Source organism: Gigantopelta aegis, chromosome 10 (assembly GCF_016097555.1).
Source record: "Gigantopelta aegis isolate Gae_Host chromosome 10, Gae_host_genome, whole genome shotgun sequence".
Lineage (NCBI taxonomy): Eukaryota > Metazoa > Mollusca > Gastropoda > Neomphalida > Peltospiridae > Gigantopelta > Gigantopelta aegis.
The window spans coordinates 33,567,419-33,580,743 of record NC_054708.1 but is presented as its reverse complement, the minus strand read 5'-3'; the positions used below and the strand labels follow the sequence as shown (position 1 = coordinate 33,580,743).

The 13,325-nt window shown below is 38.6% G+C and overlaps 1 protein-coding gene across 1 annotated transcript; it reads left to right on the top strand.

Annotated features, from left to right (window-relative positions):
* Window positions 1-8,453: 8,453 nt before the first annotated feature.
* Window positions 8,454-12,656, top strand: LOC121383593. Its single transcript, XM_041513683.1, has 2 exons — window positions 8,454-8,664; window positions 12,067-12,656. Exons 1-2 carry the CDS (start codon window positions 8,454-8,456, stop codon window positions 12,654-12,656), a joined length of 801 nt encoding a protein of 266 aa, XP_041369617.1.
* The last annotated feature ends 669 nt before the right edge of the window (window positions 12,657-13,325 follow it).

Here is a 13,325-nt window from a genome sequence, read left to right as displayed (position 1 = left end):
CAGGATCCGGCACAGATTTGGTTTAACACTTTATCACAAGATGAAAAATAAACATGGATACGAGAATGAAACGAAGGACGATCTGAAGAAGAAGTTGAATGCCTTACGGACCAATTTTCGCAAACAACTGTGGTGACTTGCGACCAGTCGACGACCGGATGTCAAAGTTGGAACTGGTCCGCCGCCTGACACCCCTGGAGACAAATAATCTACTGGTGCCTTACCATGTAGGGATTGGCGGGGAAAAAGGGACCCACCCATTGGACGAGGAGCGTCACATGGGTACAAAACGACAGCAGACGATTCAAAAAGGCCAAGCTCAAAACTCTTGCATCTGAACTGCAACCAGGCCAGAAGCAGTAAAACTAACAAGTAGATAAACCGTAAGTACCCCATTATTATAATCCTCATACTCGGCTAAAATCACGACAGAACTGAAAAAGGTAAATACATCGACGAAGTCAGGAGCTGGAAGCGATGAATTTTACAAACCAACTCTGTGGTATTTCGAAGCCATGTCAATCCTTACTGACCAGGAGATGCCGTCACAATCGAGCAGCACGATCGAAATAGAAATGTAACCAGATGTAAGTTGTCACATACATATTGTTTTCGCTCGTATTGATTCTATTCTACCTTTATACTTTCAACGAGTCTCGTTGAAATGTATTCGATTGGGTCTTTCATATATGGACTTGGAGTTGAAAGGGAACGACACCGTTGTACCATTGACTTTCAATGAGTTCCGTTCCCTTTTAACTCCAAGTCCATACAAGTCTGCAGCAGCCGGATGATGAATACATAACTTTGGTGAAAACCTGGGCAAACGAAATATCTAAAATGGATACCCAACAGCAACTTTTTGTGAAAAAGGCCATCAATGATATTCTTTTTGAAGGACGATACAGGACTCTTCATCGACATTCAGTAATAATATCCATCCCAGTAAGCCAGCAATAAGTATATATTATTTTTCAATACAAAATAAACCACCACTGTCATACATTAACCCACATACTGACATGATAATCGGAGTGTTTTCTTTGTTACTTGGTCCTTTCTTTCCGTGGCCTGCACATGTGATTCCTGATTGGCAGGTGTATATTGTATGGTATCCAGTCACGGTAAGTGATTACCACTGTCTAGACACACACACAAAAATACTGGCCAGGTTTTTTAAGATCACAGGGTATTGTGGGATAACATGTCGCCCCTACAATGTTAATGGACATTATTACCGTATTTTCCCGTGTATTATGCGCACTTTTTTTCCAGAAAATACAGGTTAAAAATGGGGGTGCGCACTATACATAGCAATAGAAAAAATATCTTTTAAAAATGTCCAGCGATCACCCATGAAAAATCGCTGATCGGTAGTTTACGGTACTTTACAGGTTATTGACAGTGTTCATTACAACGAAATGCCAAAACCCTCTTAAAAATCGCTTTTCACTTGTGTTGGTTGTAATAAATGCAAAATAAATCTACAAAAGTATCCATACCTCACCAAAAAGTGCACAAAAATGACAAAACTGGACCGAAAATATTTTTAATTTCCATGAGATTTAATTCGGCCATTTCCGGCAAACCGGAAATATACCACACCGCATTCATGTTAGCCACGAGAACGAAATGTAATATGCTATATTTTTGTTTTCATATATTTATTAGTCATTTACAGTGTATGGGGTATATAACTTTGTTTTGATTTATGCACGTGCGAGTCTGTGACATGTAAGTACGCAAGTACTAGCGTTTGTTTAATGTGACATGTAGGTCTATGTACTCAAATACCTAACTTGAGTTTTGTTTCTTAATTTCTTGAATATACCGCTTCTTTCGCTTTTCCAAAGTTTTCGTTAATTTTGGTGATGGGGAAAGCGGTACATCTTGCATTCACTGTCGATTTTGTGGTTTAAAAAAACGGTGCGCATTATATTGTGGTTCATGGTTTTTTTCTTGGAATAAACGTTCAAAGTGGGGGGTGCGCATTATACACCGGTGCGCATAATACATGGGAAAATACGGTAGCCATCCTGCTTTATTACTGTAAATAATTCTTTAAAACCCTTGATTAAGTAGACTTTTCCATCCAAAATAAAATAAAATTAAGAAGTCCAAAAGAAAAGAACGGGGTTTGTATGGGTGCTTAAAAACCTTGAAAGTGCTTGGGTTTTTATTTAGAGAAATCAAGGGCTTGAAATCTACCACTTCAAATGAAGAGTGCTTGAAAGTCCTTGAAAACTGTATTCTCTCTATTTTGAAATAAAGCTGTGTCTAAATCCAGTGTTTGCTCGTGATTTTTTTTTACGGCCTTTTAATTTTTGCCGAAGTCATATAGTTGGGATCAGCACTCCACGCATTGCATTCGTCATTCATATCGATCGTCATTCTGCGCACAGCGCCCTCTCTCGATTAGTGGCTTAATTATAACTGGGCATGCGCAATGCCGTTAATATTCCAGCATGGCCGTGGTGTCAACATTGTTGAAAGAATGCTAAATGGGTCGATAATTCTGTTGATTTTATCTTGAATACGCTGTGAGCATTGCATGTATTGTTGACGATCTATTCTTTGGAATATATGCACAATGGGGAAATGTAAATTTAGGGATGGCTGGCTTGTAAACACTAAATATAGCGACTGGTTGGTGCGCGATTCTGGTGGTGATGAACATAAAGCGGTATGTCGTGTGTGCATGAAAACATTTGATATCGGCAGCATGGGGGAAGCGGCCCTATCTAGTCACACTGCTGGCAAAAAACACAAGTCAAATATGGAAAAGGCAGCATCAAGTAGAGGAAATTCATTGAATATTGCGGACTTTATGCTCCAACCTTCGCAAAGCGGGACTACTAGCGTTACTACTACTACTAGTACTGTGTCTAGGCCTACTACATATACTGCAATGCATGCCACGGCCACTGCCCCTGCGAGTGCAAGGCGTTTGGATCTTTCTTTCAAAGACATGAAGATGTCAAGGCAGAGATTTTGTGGGGCCTGAACATGATCCACAATCATTACAGCTACAAGTCGTGTGAACATAACGACAAACTTTTCCAGACTATGTTCCCAGATAGTGAGATTGCAAGCAAGTGTTCTTGTGGTGAGAGGAAGTGTGCATACCTTGTCCGCTTTGGCTTAGCCCCTCATTTTACGAGACTACTGACTGAAAATACTGACTGGCAAGATAGTTATGTACTGTTGTTTGATGAAAGCCTGAACCATAAAAATCAGACTAAGCAGATGGATATCCATATTAGACTTTGGGATTTTGATGAGGTTATAACTAGATACCTTGGCTCAAGATTTCTTGGCCATGCGAATGTGGACAAGTGTGATGACATTCTAAGACAATTTCAGGAATTTCTAGACACTGTTGTTCCCCTGTTCTTGGCAGAATTCAAGAATTTCAATCTTGCAGAAGGAGGACGAGTTGACAAATTTCTCTATTTCTACATGGCAAATGACAGACCATACGTTGATTATGGAAAGTGGTTAGTTCACTGTTGCTTCTTTCCCATGGTCAAGCCAGTGTAGAACATGGCTTCTCCATCAACAAGGAATTAGAGGTTGAGAATATGAAGCAGGAGTCATTGGTAGCACAAAGGGTTGTTGATGACCACATCAGATCAGTTGGAGGAGTACTGAAAGTAAAGATGTCAAAGAAACTTATTCTCTCTGCCGGTGCCTCTCGGTAGCGTTATCATGCATACCTTGATGCACAGAAGCGACAGAGTGAGGCTAAAAAGTCTTCAGAGAAAACAAAGTCCACAATGGATGAAATAGATGAAATAAAAAAGAAACGACAGCGGCGTGAGACAGATGTTAAAAGTCTTTTTGCAGAAGCAGACAAATCTGCAGATAAAGCAGAATCTACAGGACATCTGACATTCATCAGCAAAATCCAACAGCCTTCGACGAACAGCAAAGAACAAAAAAGTTGAACTTGCTGCACTGAATGAAAAACTTGATGAGAAATTGCAGGAGTTGAAATCTTAAGTCTTATGATATTTTTAATGATAGGGTAGGATTTGGAACATATGGCCCCAGGCCTTGGAAATCCTAAGACTGTGCCTTATTTGGATCATTTTTTAAGAAAGAATGATATGGTTTAACGACACCCCAGCACGAAAAATACATCGGATTTGGGTGAATGCAAATAAATAAAGTATGTCAATATAAAAATTAGTTAAACAAAAACAGTGGCTTGCCAAAAATTCAATAATTTTCCCTAATTGGTACTCTGTGCTGTATTGGCCATTTCAAAGAGGTTACACCCCTCGGTGAGGTTTCAGGGGTTAAAGAAAGAAGAACATTTTAGAAACTTCTAAAGAAAATTGTATATAATTTTTACAATGTTTGAATTTTTCAACAGTGAATCAGATTCTTTATAGAGAAAAGAACAACCTGTTATTTGATCAAAGGAAGAACATTGTTTTAAGTTTTTTTTCAAAAAACAGTGTGGATCTGGTGAAAACAAGTCCATTATTTCTTAAAATGAAGAACGGTGTTACAATGTGGATGGGCTTCTGTTAAGTCAACAGTAAACTTTAACATTGTTATAATTATTCAACAACAATGTTTAAACTATTGTTGGTAATACACAGCTAGTGTACAATGGCAAAACCTAGTAACTGCAAAATTACTAAAACTTAAGTATGGCCACGAGCCTATTTACTAGGAAATGCCACATGTTTTACAATGAGGATTTTGCTTGTCTGTGCCTCCATGTATGAAATTTACAAAGGAAAAACCTAGCAAGTACAATGACTTTCAACTCGAAAAATGGCAAAACTCAGCAGAGCTCTATTTGGATCATGTGATTATTATGGCGACCTCCATGGTGTAAACACCACATTTTATAATATTGTTTAATTGATCAATTTAACGGGTATTCTGAACATTATATTAAAAAGTAATAACATAAAGGATATTCTAAAGCTATGGCTGAACCTGAAGAACATAGAACTGATGATAATGACACTGTAACGTTGGAAAACAGCAACACTGCACACAAGAAAAAAAGGGCCAGAACTGATGCCACAAAAAAGGACAGAAACTTAGCTAAGTATAAACTACTGCCCCCATCTTGTAACCTCAAATGCATCTAGACCGTTGATGAGGGTCACAGAACTCAAATTTTGCAGACGTATTGGGCACTAAACTTTAGTGAAATGTAATTTTTGGTTTTAAAACCAGAAATAATGATCCCGTTAATGCCATTGTACTTGTTACAAAACACTTAATATTTAAAAGTCATTTCAATGCACATGTACCCAGTTTGAAATGGATCCAAAAAGAAAAAAAAGAAAAAAAGAATTGTTTTATTTAACGATGCACTCAACACATTTTATTTACGGTTATATGGCATCAGACATATGGTTAAGGACCACACAGATTCTAAGAGGAAACCCGCTGTCGCCACTACATGGGCTACTCTTCCGATTAGCAGCAAGGGATCTTTTATTTGCGCTTCCCACAGGCAGGATAGCACAAACCATGGCCTTTGTTGAACCAGTTATGGATCACTGGTCGGTGCAAGTGGTTTACACCTACCCAATGAGCCTTGCGGAGCACTCACTCAGGGTTTGGAGTCGGTATCTGGATTAAAAAATCCCATGCCTCGACTGGGATCCGAACCTAGTACCTACCAGCCTGTAGACCGATGGCCTGCCACGAAGGATCCAAAAAGAGTTGATTGGATACTATAATGTGACAAAAGCAACAGCTTTTTCCGCGTGCAATTATGATAAATTCACCAAATTTTGGGCAATTTGTCACAATTTATTTAAAACTCAGATTGTATTATTTTTTTCTCTTCTTTTAGATACTTAGTATGCCCTCGGTCTCCTTTTGAATTTTTCATACATGTATGTTGGATTATTAGTCACATATATTTGATTTTCTAGCTAAATATATCGTTAACTACTTTCTTTTTCATGTAGTTAAATATCTCTTTGTCATATTCACTGTATAATATATATATATATATCTGTGTGTGGATATCATGTCAATAAAAATGGGAATAATAATAATAAAAAACCTTTAGTGACAGGAGGCAGTGGCTAGACAGTGATGTTCGTTTACAACCCGTAAAAAGAAGAACAACTGGTGCTGAAAGTGGAAGTCATAAAAGAAACTGGACACTGGATTTTTCTCTTCCTAAGGAAGATGGTACGAGTCAGAAAGTCTGTAAAAAAAAAATTATGGGCACCATAGGATTAAAATTGGATGGTGTAATAACAGAATTTGTCAAAGCAAAACAGTGTTCAGAGCAAAGTGCTATATCACCAATGACAGACAACCAAGGACAACATACTCCAGTTCATGGAAAAGACAAGGATGAGATTGCCAGGCATATTAACTCCTATAATCCAATGTCCAGCCACTACACGAGGGAGAATGCCCCAAACTGAAGATATTTGAAAGCACATATTTCAATAAAAAGTATGCTTTTTAATTTTAATTTGATATCATAATGAACTGAACAAAATGTACTTCTTTATGAATAGATTTGAGCAGTCTCTCTGTTTTTGAAGCCAATCAATAATTTCATGTCATGTCATAGGGTTTTATGTGCACATTCAGAGCAAGCTGTTGTAGCGCACACCTATCGAGGGCGCAAGAGCCGGCCTTGGTCGGCTCTTCCATCCATGACAGGAAAAATCAATAATAAATTCAAGCCCATTTTATAGCATTGCGGTGTGGAATTCCGGAGAACATAATTAACATATCAAACCCCAAAATACGTAATCGAGATAGACTCCAGAGTTGGTAATCCAATTAATATTCTAGAGTATGCAATCGAGAGGACAATGTCTTAATACGCAATTAAAACATCTATCAAATATGAAGTCTGTAATCAGAATTTCAAATAAAGCTTGTTCAAATTACACGTATTTATTTACATTGAAGGCTATGCATCTAATGTTGGGACCGACGATACGTGTTCGACTGTAATTTGTGTAAATAGTAAATTAATTATTTTGCACTGTCACATTTTTTTCTTCCTGTTAGGTATGTGAGATGACTACAAATCAAAAGGCAACAGCATGTCATATGAACTGTACAGACAGGTTTTTGACAAAGAAAACATTGGATTCGGAGAACCGTCTCAGGATGAGTGCACATTGTGTTTAAAATATAATAAACACGCAGCAGAAATAACAAGGATTCGTGCGACATATGCACAGAAGCTAAAAATCATGAGCAGAAAGTTAAAATTGCCCCCAATTTATACCAGGAGGAGATGAAAAAGCCTGGGTCATTCTCTGTTGACATGCAAAATGTCATCATCATTCCAAAACTGACCACCAAGGAACATGTGTTTACCAGTAGACTGGTTTGTTTTAATGAAACGTTTGCATCAGGACAGTCTGATAAGACAGTCTATACCATTCTTTGGAATGAAGACATAAGCAGGAGAAAGGCAAATGAGTAGCATCTGCATATGTAAAATTTCTCACAGCAAGTGAAATCGACGAGCCAATACTATGGCTCCATATTTGCAGTGGACAAAATAAAAATTGGACTCTGTTTATCACACTGGTCACCATAGTTAATGCTGCATGGGGTCCAAATTCTGTCACCATTAAATATTTAGAGGCTGGGTACACATTTATGGGTGCGTATTCGGTGCATGGCATAATAGGGAAACAAATTAAGAAAATGCCAGAAATAATTACATTTCCCGACTTAGTAGATTTAATTGATAAATCTGGTAAACATATTAAACCGGTAGTAATGAGCGTCAATGATTTTTACCATTTTATACCTGCACTGTGAACGCGCAATTCGAAAAAAGTTAAAATACCGTTGCTGGCGAGTATTGTCGAAGTTAAATTTGTGAAGGGTTCGAGACATATGTACATAAAGACTGACCATGAACAAGAACAGCATGGTGAAGTTGACTTTCTGAGATCCAGATTCAAGGAAACGTTTTGGCAGAAACACACATTGTCCCGCGAGGCATTTCACACAAAAAGAAAGACGGGATTATCAAAATTTTACATGTACCCGCTGTAAAACAAAAGTTTTACATGGACTTAATTGCTTGTAAATGATTAGGCTGAAGTGTAGTTTGGAAAGTGCCCATGCCCAAAAACTGTGCATAAAATGTGTATAACGATGAAAATGATGATGAAAAGTATTTGATAATAAAATGGTAAAACCTAGCAACTGCAGTCGGTTACCATGGTAACACCTAGTAACTAACATAAATGACATTTTTGAGCAGAGTAAAAAAAAAATCAGTGCGCCATATGTTTAGACACTTCTACAATAACCGTTTAATGCAGTGAAATACAGTACATGATTGTTCTGTCACTACAATCCGGATTTGATTTAGAAAATCCGGATTTTCTCAAAACAAAGAAAATGTCCGTTACTAGGTTTTGCCACTAAAAACTAGCCAGAGAACAATATCATTTCACCAAAGTGTTTATCTCAAGATGCCAAAAGGAATTAAAGGAAAAAAGGGAAAAGGTTTATCCAAGGAAAATCGTACACGAGTGCCAGAGCCACCAGCACAGGCGAAAACAATGGCCGAGCCAGGGGCATCACAACAGCCAAGTTTAGATCTGACTGAAGAGCAGCTGGCAAAAGTTACCCAACAATTAATGCTGCAAATTGTAGAATCTTTGTCACTGGCTCCTGCTACAGGTATATTTAATTATGCAAGTCAGATTGATAGTATACATGATAATGCCATAAATGGTAATGTTGATGTACAACCAGTTGCAAGCAATAGTATTACAGGGGCGGCACAGTGTAAAAAATAGTGGAATGGCTCGAGGTTGCCAGACTCTCCTTTCAAATTCACCTGTGAAGAACATTTTCACAGATACAACATAATATGAACAAAAAAGTGGCACGGCCATGGGAATCAATGTCTCCCATACAATAAGACAAAAGATAATTAATGGTGAATTTATAGATTAAAGTTTACTTTTATCCAAATAAAAATTAAAATAGAAATAAGAGGGTTTTTTTTGTGTGTGTGTTAAATGTGTTTAAAATAAAATGAAATGCTAATATTTTGATGATTCAGTAATTTCAGTGATGGCTCAAATTAGCCTGGTGGAATTTGAGAAGATGTTGAAAATGTCTGAGCCAATCAGAGGCCATGGTGGCCATCTTGGACTTTGAATCAGCCACAAAAATAACAACACTTAGTAAGTCATGAGAGAATCATTTGGACTAAGTTTGATTAGAACCTGCCTGATGGACCTTGAAAAGAAGCAAAAAAATGTCTCTGTCAATCAGCTATCAGCTATCTTGATTTTAAATCTGCCCGAAAAATAACAAACTTGGTCAGGGCCATGAGAGGATCATTAGGAATACATATGGTTTAAATTTGCATGGTGGAACTTGAGTAAAAGTTTAAAATGTCTCAGTTATTTAGAGGCCAGGGCAGCCATCTTGGAATTTTTAATGACCTGAAAAATAACAACACTAATTGGTCAGGTCTATAAGAGGATCATTTGGACCAAGTTTGGTTGAATCCTGCTTGGTGGAACAGGAGAAAAAAGAAAACAAGAAGAAACAAACAAATGACTTTACACCACAGTGTGGATCTCCAGATAGTGGAGGAATATAACCTAAAAGAAGAAGAAGAATATAGGACCAGGAGCTTTTTAGCATATTAGTTTAGTCAAGACTATCCAACATACATGGAACATGTCTATCAGACAGGTAAACTAATTTTGTAGCCTAAGTATCTGACAACATGTAGCACCTATTTTTTTGTTTTAAATGTTCAGGTTTTTCACTTTAAAACCATTGTTGTTTTTTTAAAGAATTATACAAGATGCAAGATGGCTGCCACTGATGCAAGCTTGTAGGTAGATCGTCACAAGCTTGCAGGAAGCTCGCCGCAAGCTTGCAGAAAGCTCGTCGCAAGCTTGCGGGAAGCTCGTCGCAAGCGTGCGGGAAGCTCATCGCAAGCATGCGGGAAGCTCGTCGCAAGCTTGCGGGAAGCTCGTCGCTACGTGGAATAATATTGCAGATGACAGTGGTATAGCAACTGTACAGTGGGATCATGGAGGACATATTATCCCTTATTGGGTTAAAGAAGCTTCTACAGACGCCGCTGATTGGAATTTACCTGATGATTGTATTGGATACAGTGTTGAAGAAGTTGGTTTTACTATACCAAATATGACTGTACATATAATGAATAACAGTAAAAAAGACATGAATGACGTGCCTGCACCTGCACCACCCAATGTACATATGTGGTCATTTCTGGACGTGAACAATGACTATGGCATGCCACAAGAGTATGACCTAAAAACAATATGTCATAATGACTATTTCACAGATCCAGAATGTCTAGACGAAGTCTCGAATAGACTCATAAAGCCATGGGGAGCCAGATATCAGACAATACCAAATACCTTTGCAGTGGGAATGCTAGACAAAAGATGGAAACACGTGCAGCAAGTAGGCAATACCAATTTCAAATTTCAATGTGCCGATCCTAATGCACTGTATAATATACAGAGACATCCTGGCTATAGAGATTTCAGACCGTCTGAAGGTGGAATAGAATATTCCCACAAATGCGGCGGAGGACCGCCTATAATGTTTCCTAATGCAGGAAATCATTCCATGGATTTCACCTACTTTACTGGCTACAGTAATTCAGACAATATAGCTGGAGCAAAGCACCAGATTATTGAAGCCATATGCCTATAGTAGGTCATCTCTTAAATGAGACAGGCTATGTGCAAGCCCCTGGTAAACCAAGGGAACACCAGAGAGCATTTGCCACTCAAAATTACTTTGAAAGGTATTGCAAAGACAATAACGAATATTTGAGATATTTGGGAGATCATCTTTACAAGAAAGATGCAGATGGAAATTTCTTATTCAATAACACCAAGGACGGAAAAGTCGTCAAAATAAGAAATGACAAAGCCAAAGTGACAGAGGGAGAATTGATTAAAGACTTGAGAGAATATATCAATGACAATGCAGATCCCATGGATCTCGAAATGGGTGCCCGACTGGACGTCAGTGAAGAAGAAGATGCAGCCATTATAGCTTATACCAAAAGCAGAAAACACAATAAGCCGTGGAATACACGTGGAATAATGGATTGTGCTGGCAATACACGAGTCAATGTACTTGGAAAAAGACCCCCCATATTTCTCATTGGTCTGAAACCAGACGTAGAACCACTGGGCGGGGACACTAATCATGCATCTATTCAATTACTTTGCCAATTTGGAAATTGTCTACTATAGCAGAGTCAAATTTTACATGTGCACAGCCGTGTGTCCACCCTACTTTACTGTAGGACTTGGTGGAATTCCTTCAGAATATCCATGTGGCTTCTATAGAGCAGGCGATGATGTAACTGGAAATAATTTCCTCAATACAGATTTGAGAAATAAGGCCATTGAACAGACTCCCGCCATTGGACGAGAATGGAATATTATCATTCCCACCACCAGTCACTGAAAAGAAAGCACAAATGGCGGAAAGAGTGCAAGCGGAATTGAATTCGCGTATTATAATTCCCACACACGAAGCGAATAAGCACAGACAACAACGTCGTCGTACAGTCATGAATTTGACCCAATTCAGAATGGGAGATAGAATAGCACTGACTGGCGAGAATGAAAACCAATGGTGGAGGCTGTAATACAATAGCCACTTCCCTGTTAGTTAATTTACACTTGTTACAAGTATAATTTGTCCAGTATCTACTATTACAAATTTTTTAGAGGTCCGAAAGGCAGTCAAGGGACCACTCTTGTCATTACAGTGGAACACCACTGTCTAAATACCAATTTTCAGCAGTATTAACTAAATCTCTGAAACTGTTGGGCCTAGATACAAAACTATACAAAGGGCATTCATTTAGAATAGGTGCTGCAACTGCAGCAGCTATGACATGCTATTCTTCAGAAACAATACAAGTAGCTGGGAGATGGAAATCAAATGCACACAGATCATACATTCGTCTAACTTTGATTAAAGTCCCCCAGATTTTGTAACATTAATAATTACATATGTAAAAACCTGATAAATAATTGTAGCAAACACATATTTCAGATTGTATAAAGATTTTGTGTGTCAGCTCGTCCATAGTGAAGAGAGCAGCAGACTTTGCTAGAACTATGCCAGGAGGGACAAAGCTAGGCCTTAAGCAGGCAGGCATCTCCATCTGGTGGCAGGGATATAGCGGCCTAAAGTTTATGGCCCTACAGAAGAAAATTATAACCCTACTAAAATATGAACACCCACCAGATTTCTTGTTTATTCACTGTGGGGCTAATGATATTGGGCAAACTCTTCTGCAAGAATTACTACAATGTGTAGACCCTTTGATTGAATTCGTCGAGAAAAAACTGCCTGGGACCAAACTGATCTGGTCCCAAATGCTGCCACATCTTTCATGGCGGTATTCAGAAAATGATGCAGCAATGGACAGGTCTCGGGGCAGATTTAACAGGACAGTGGCAAAGAAAGTGTTAAAATCGGGCAGGTGTTACGTAAAGTATCCAGAAATTTTAAAGAAACCAAAACATTTATTTGAAAAGGATGGGGTACATTTGTCGCCTACCGGAAATGCAATTCTGGTGAATACAATTGAGGAGGCCGTCTGCACATTTAAATGGAGTGAGAGTCCGGTGTACCCATGAATGACTAGGCAGTAACGAGTCGCAGCTGTGTGAATTGGTCCGTTCCACCACGTTTGTGGTGGTGGGCAAGAGGCGATAAATTCTAAAGAATTTGTCGTTTCTTGCCCATGTGGCGATTACGCGGACTGCCAAATCAGTTGGCATAAGGACTGTTCAAATGAACATTGACACTTGTTGTTGCTGGTGATTCAGGCTCGCAGATAACTCGGAGCCAGATATCAAGTATTAATGAGACCTGCTCACGGATAACCCGGAGATAGGTTCAGATGTTTTTTAAATGTGTTGGCAGACCGACTCGCGGACAACTCGGAGCCAGGTTCAGATGTAAACTATTGTAAAAGAATTATTTTTTATGTGTCAATATGTGGGTTTAGACCTGCTCGCAGATAACCCGGAGCCAGGTATAAACATTGATTGGTATTGGTGTTGGGAGCATGCTCAATGTGTTGTCTGCAGCTCCAAAATTATTTTTAAATATTCAGCCGCGGCCGTTACTGCCAAATACCTTTAGCATAGTATTAAATAATATTATAAAGACAATATATCTGTTTGTTTTTGTTTATGCATGCTCTGTAATAATTGTTCAGTTAGCCGGCAATGATTTAGATGTACCAAATGCAGACACTGACCTGGCGCAAGAGATATTATGTCTTGTGGCTGTATTCGATA

Excerpts from the sequence above, each read along its gene's own strand:
- LOC121383593 (XM_041513683.1), top strand. The coding sequence starts at position 8,454 with ATGCCAAAAGGAATTAAAGGAAAAAAGGGAAAAGGTTTATCCAAGGAA. Across the intron at positions 8,665-12,066 it reads GTCACTGGCTCCTGCTACAG|ATTGTATAAAGATTTTGTGT; the intron begins GTATATTTAATT and ends CACATATTTCAG.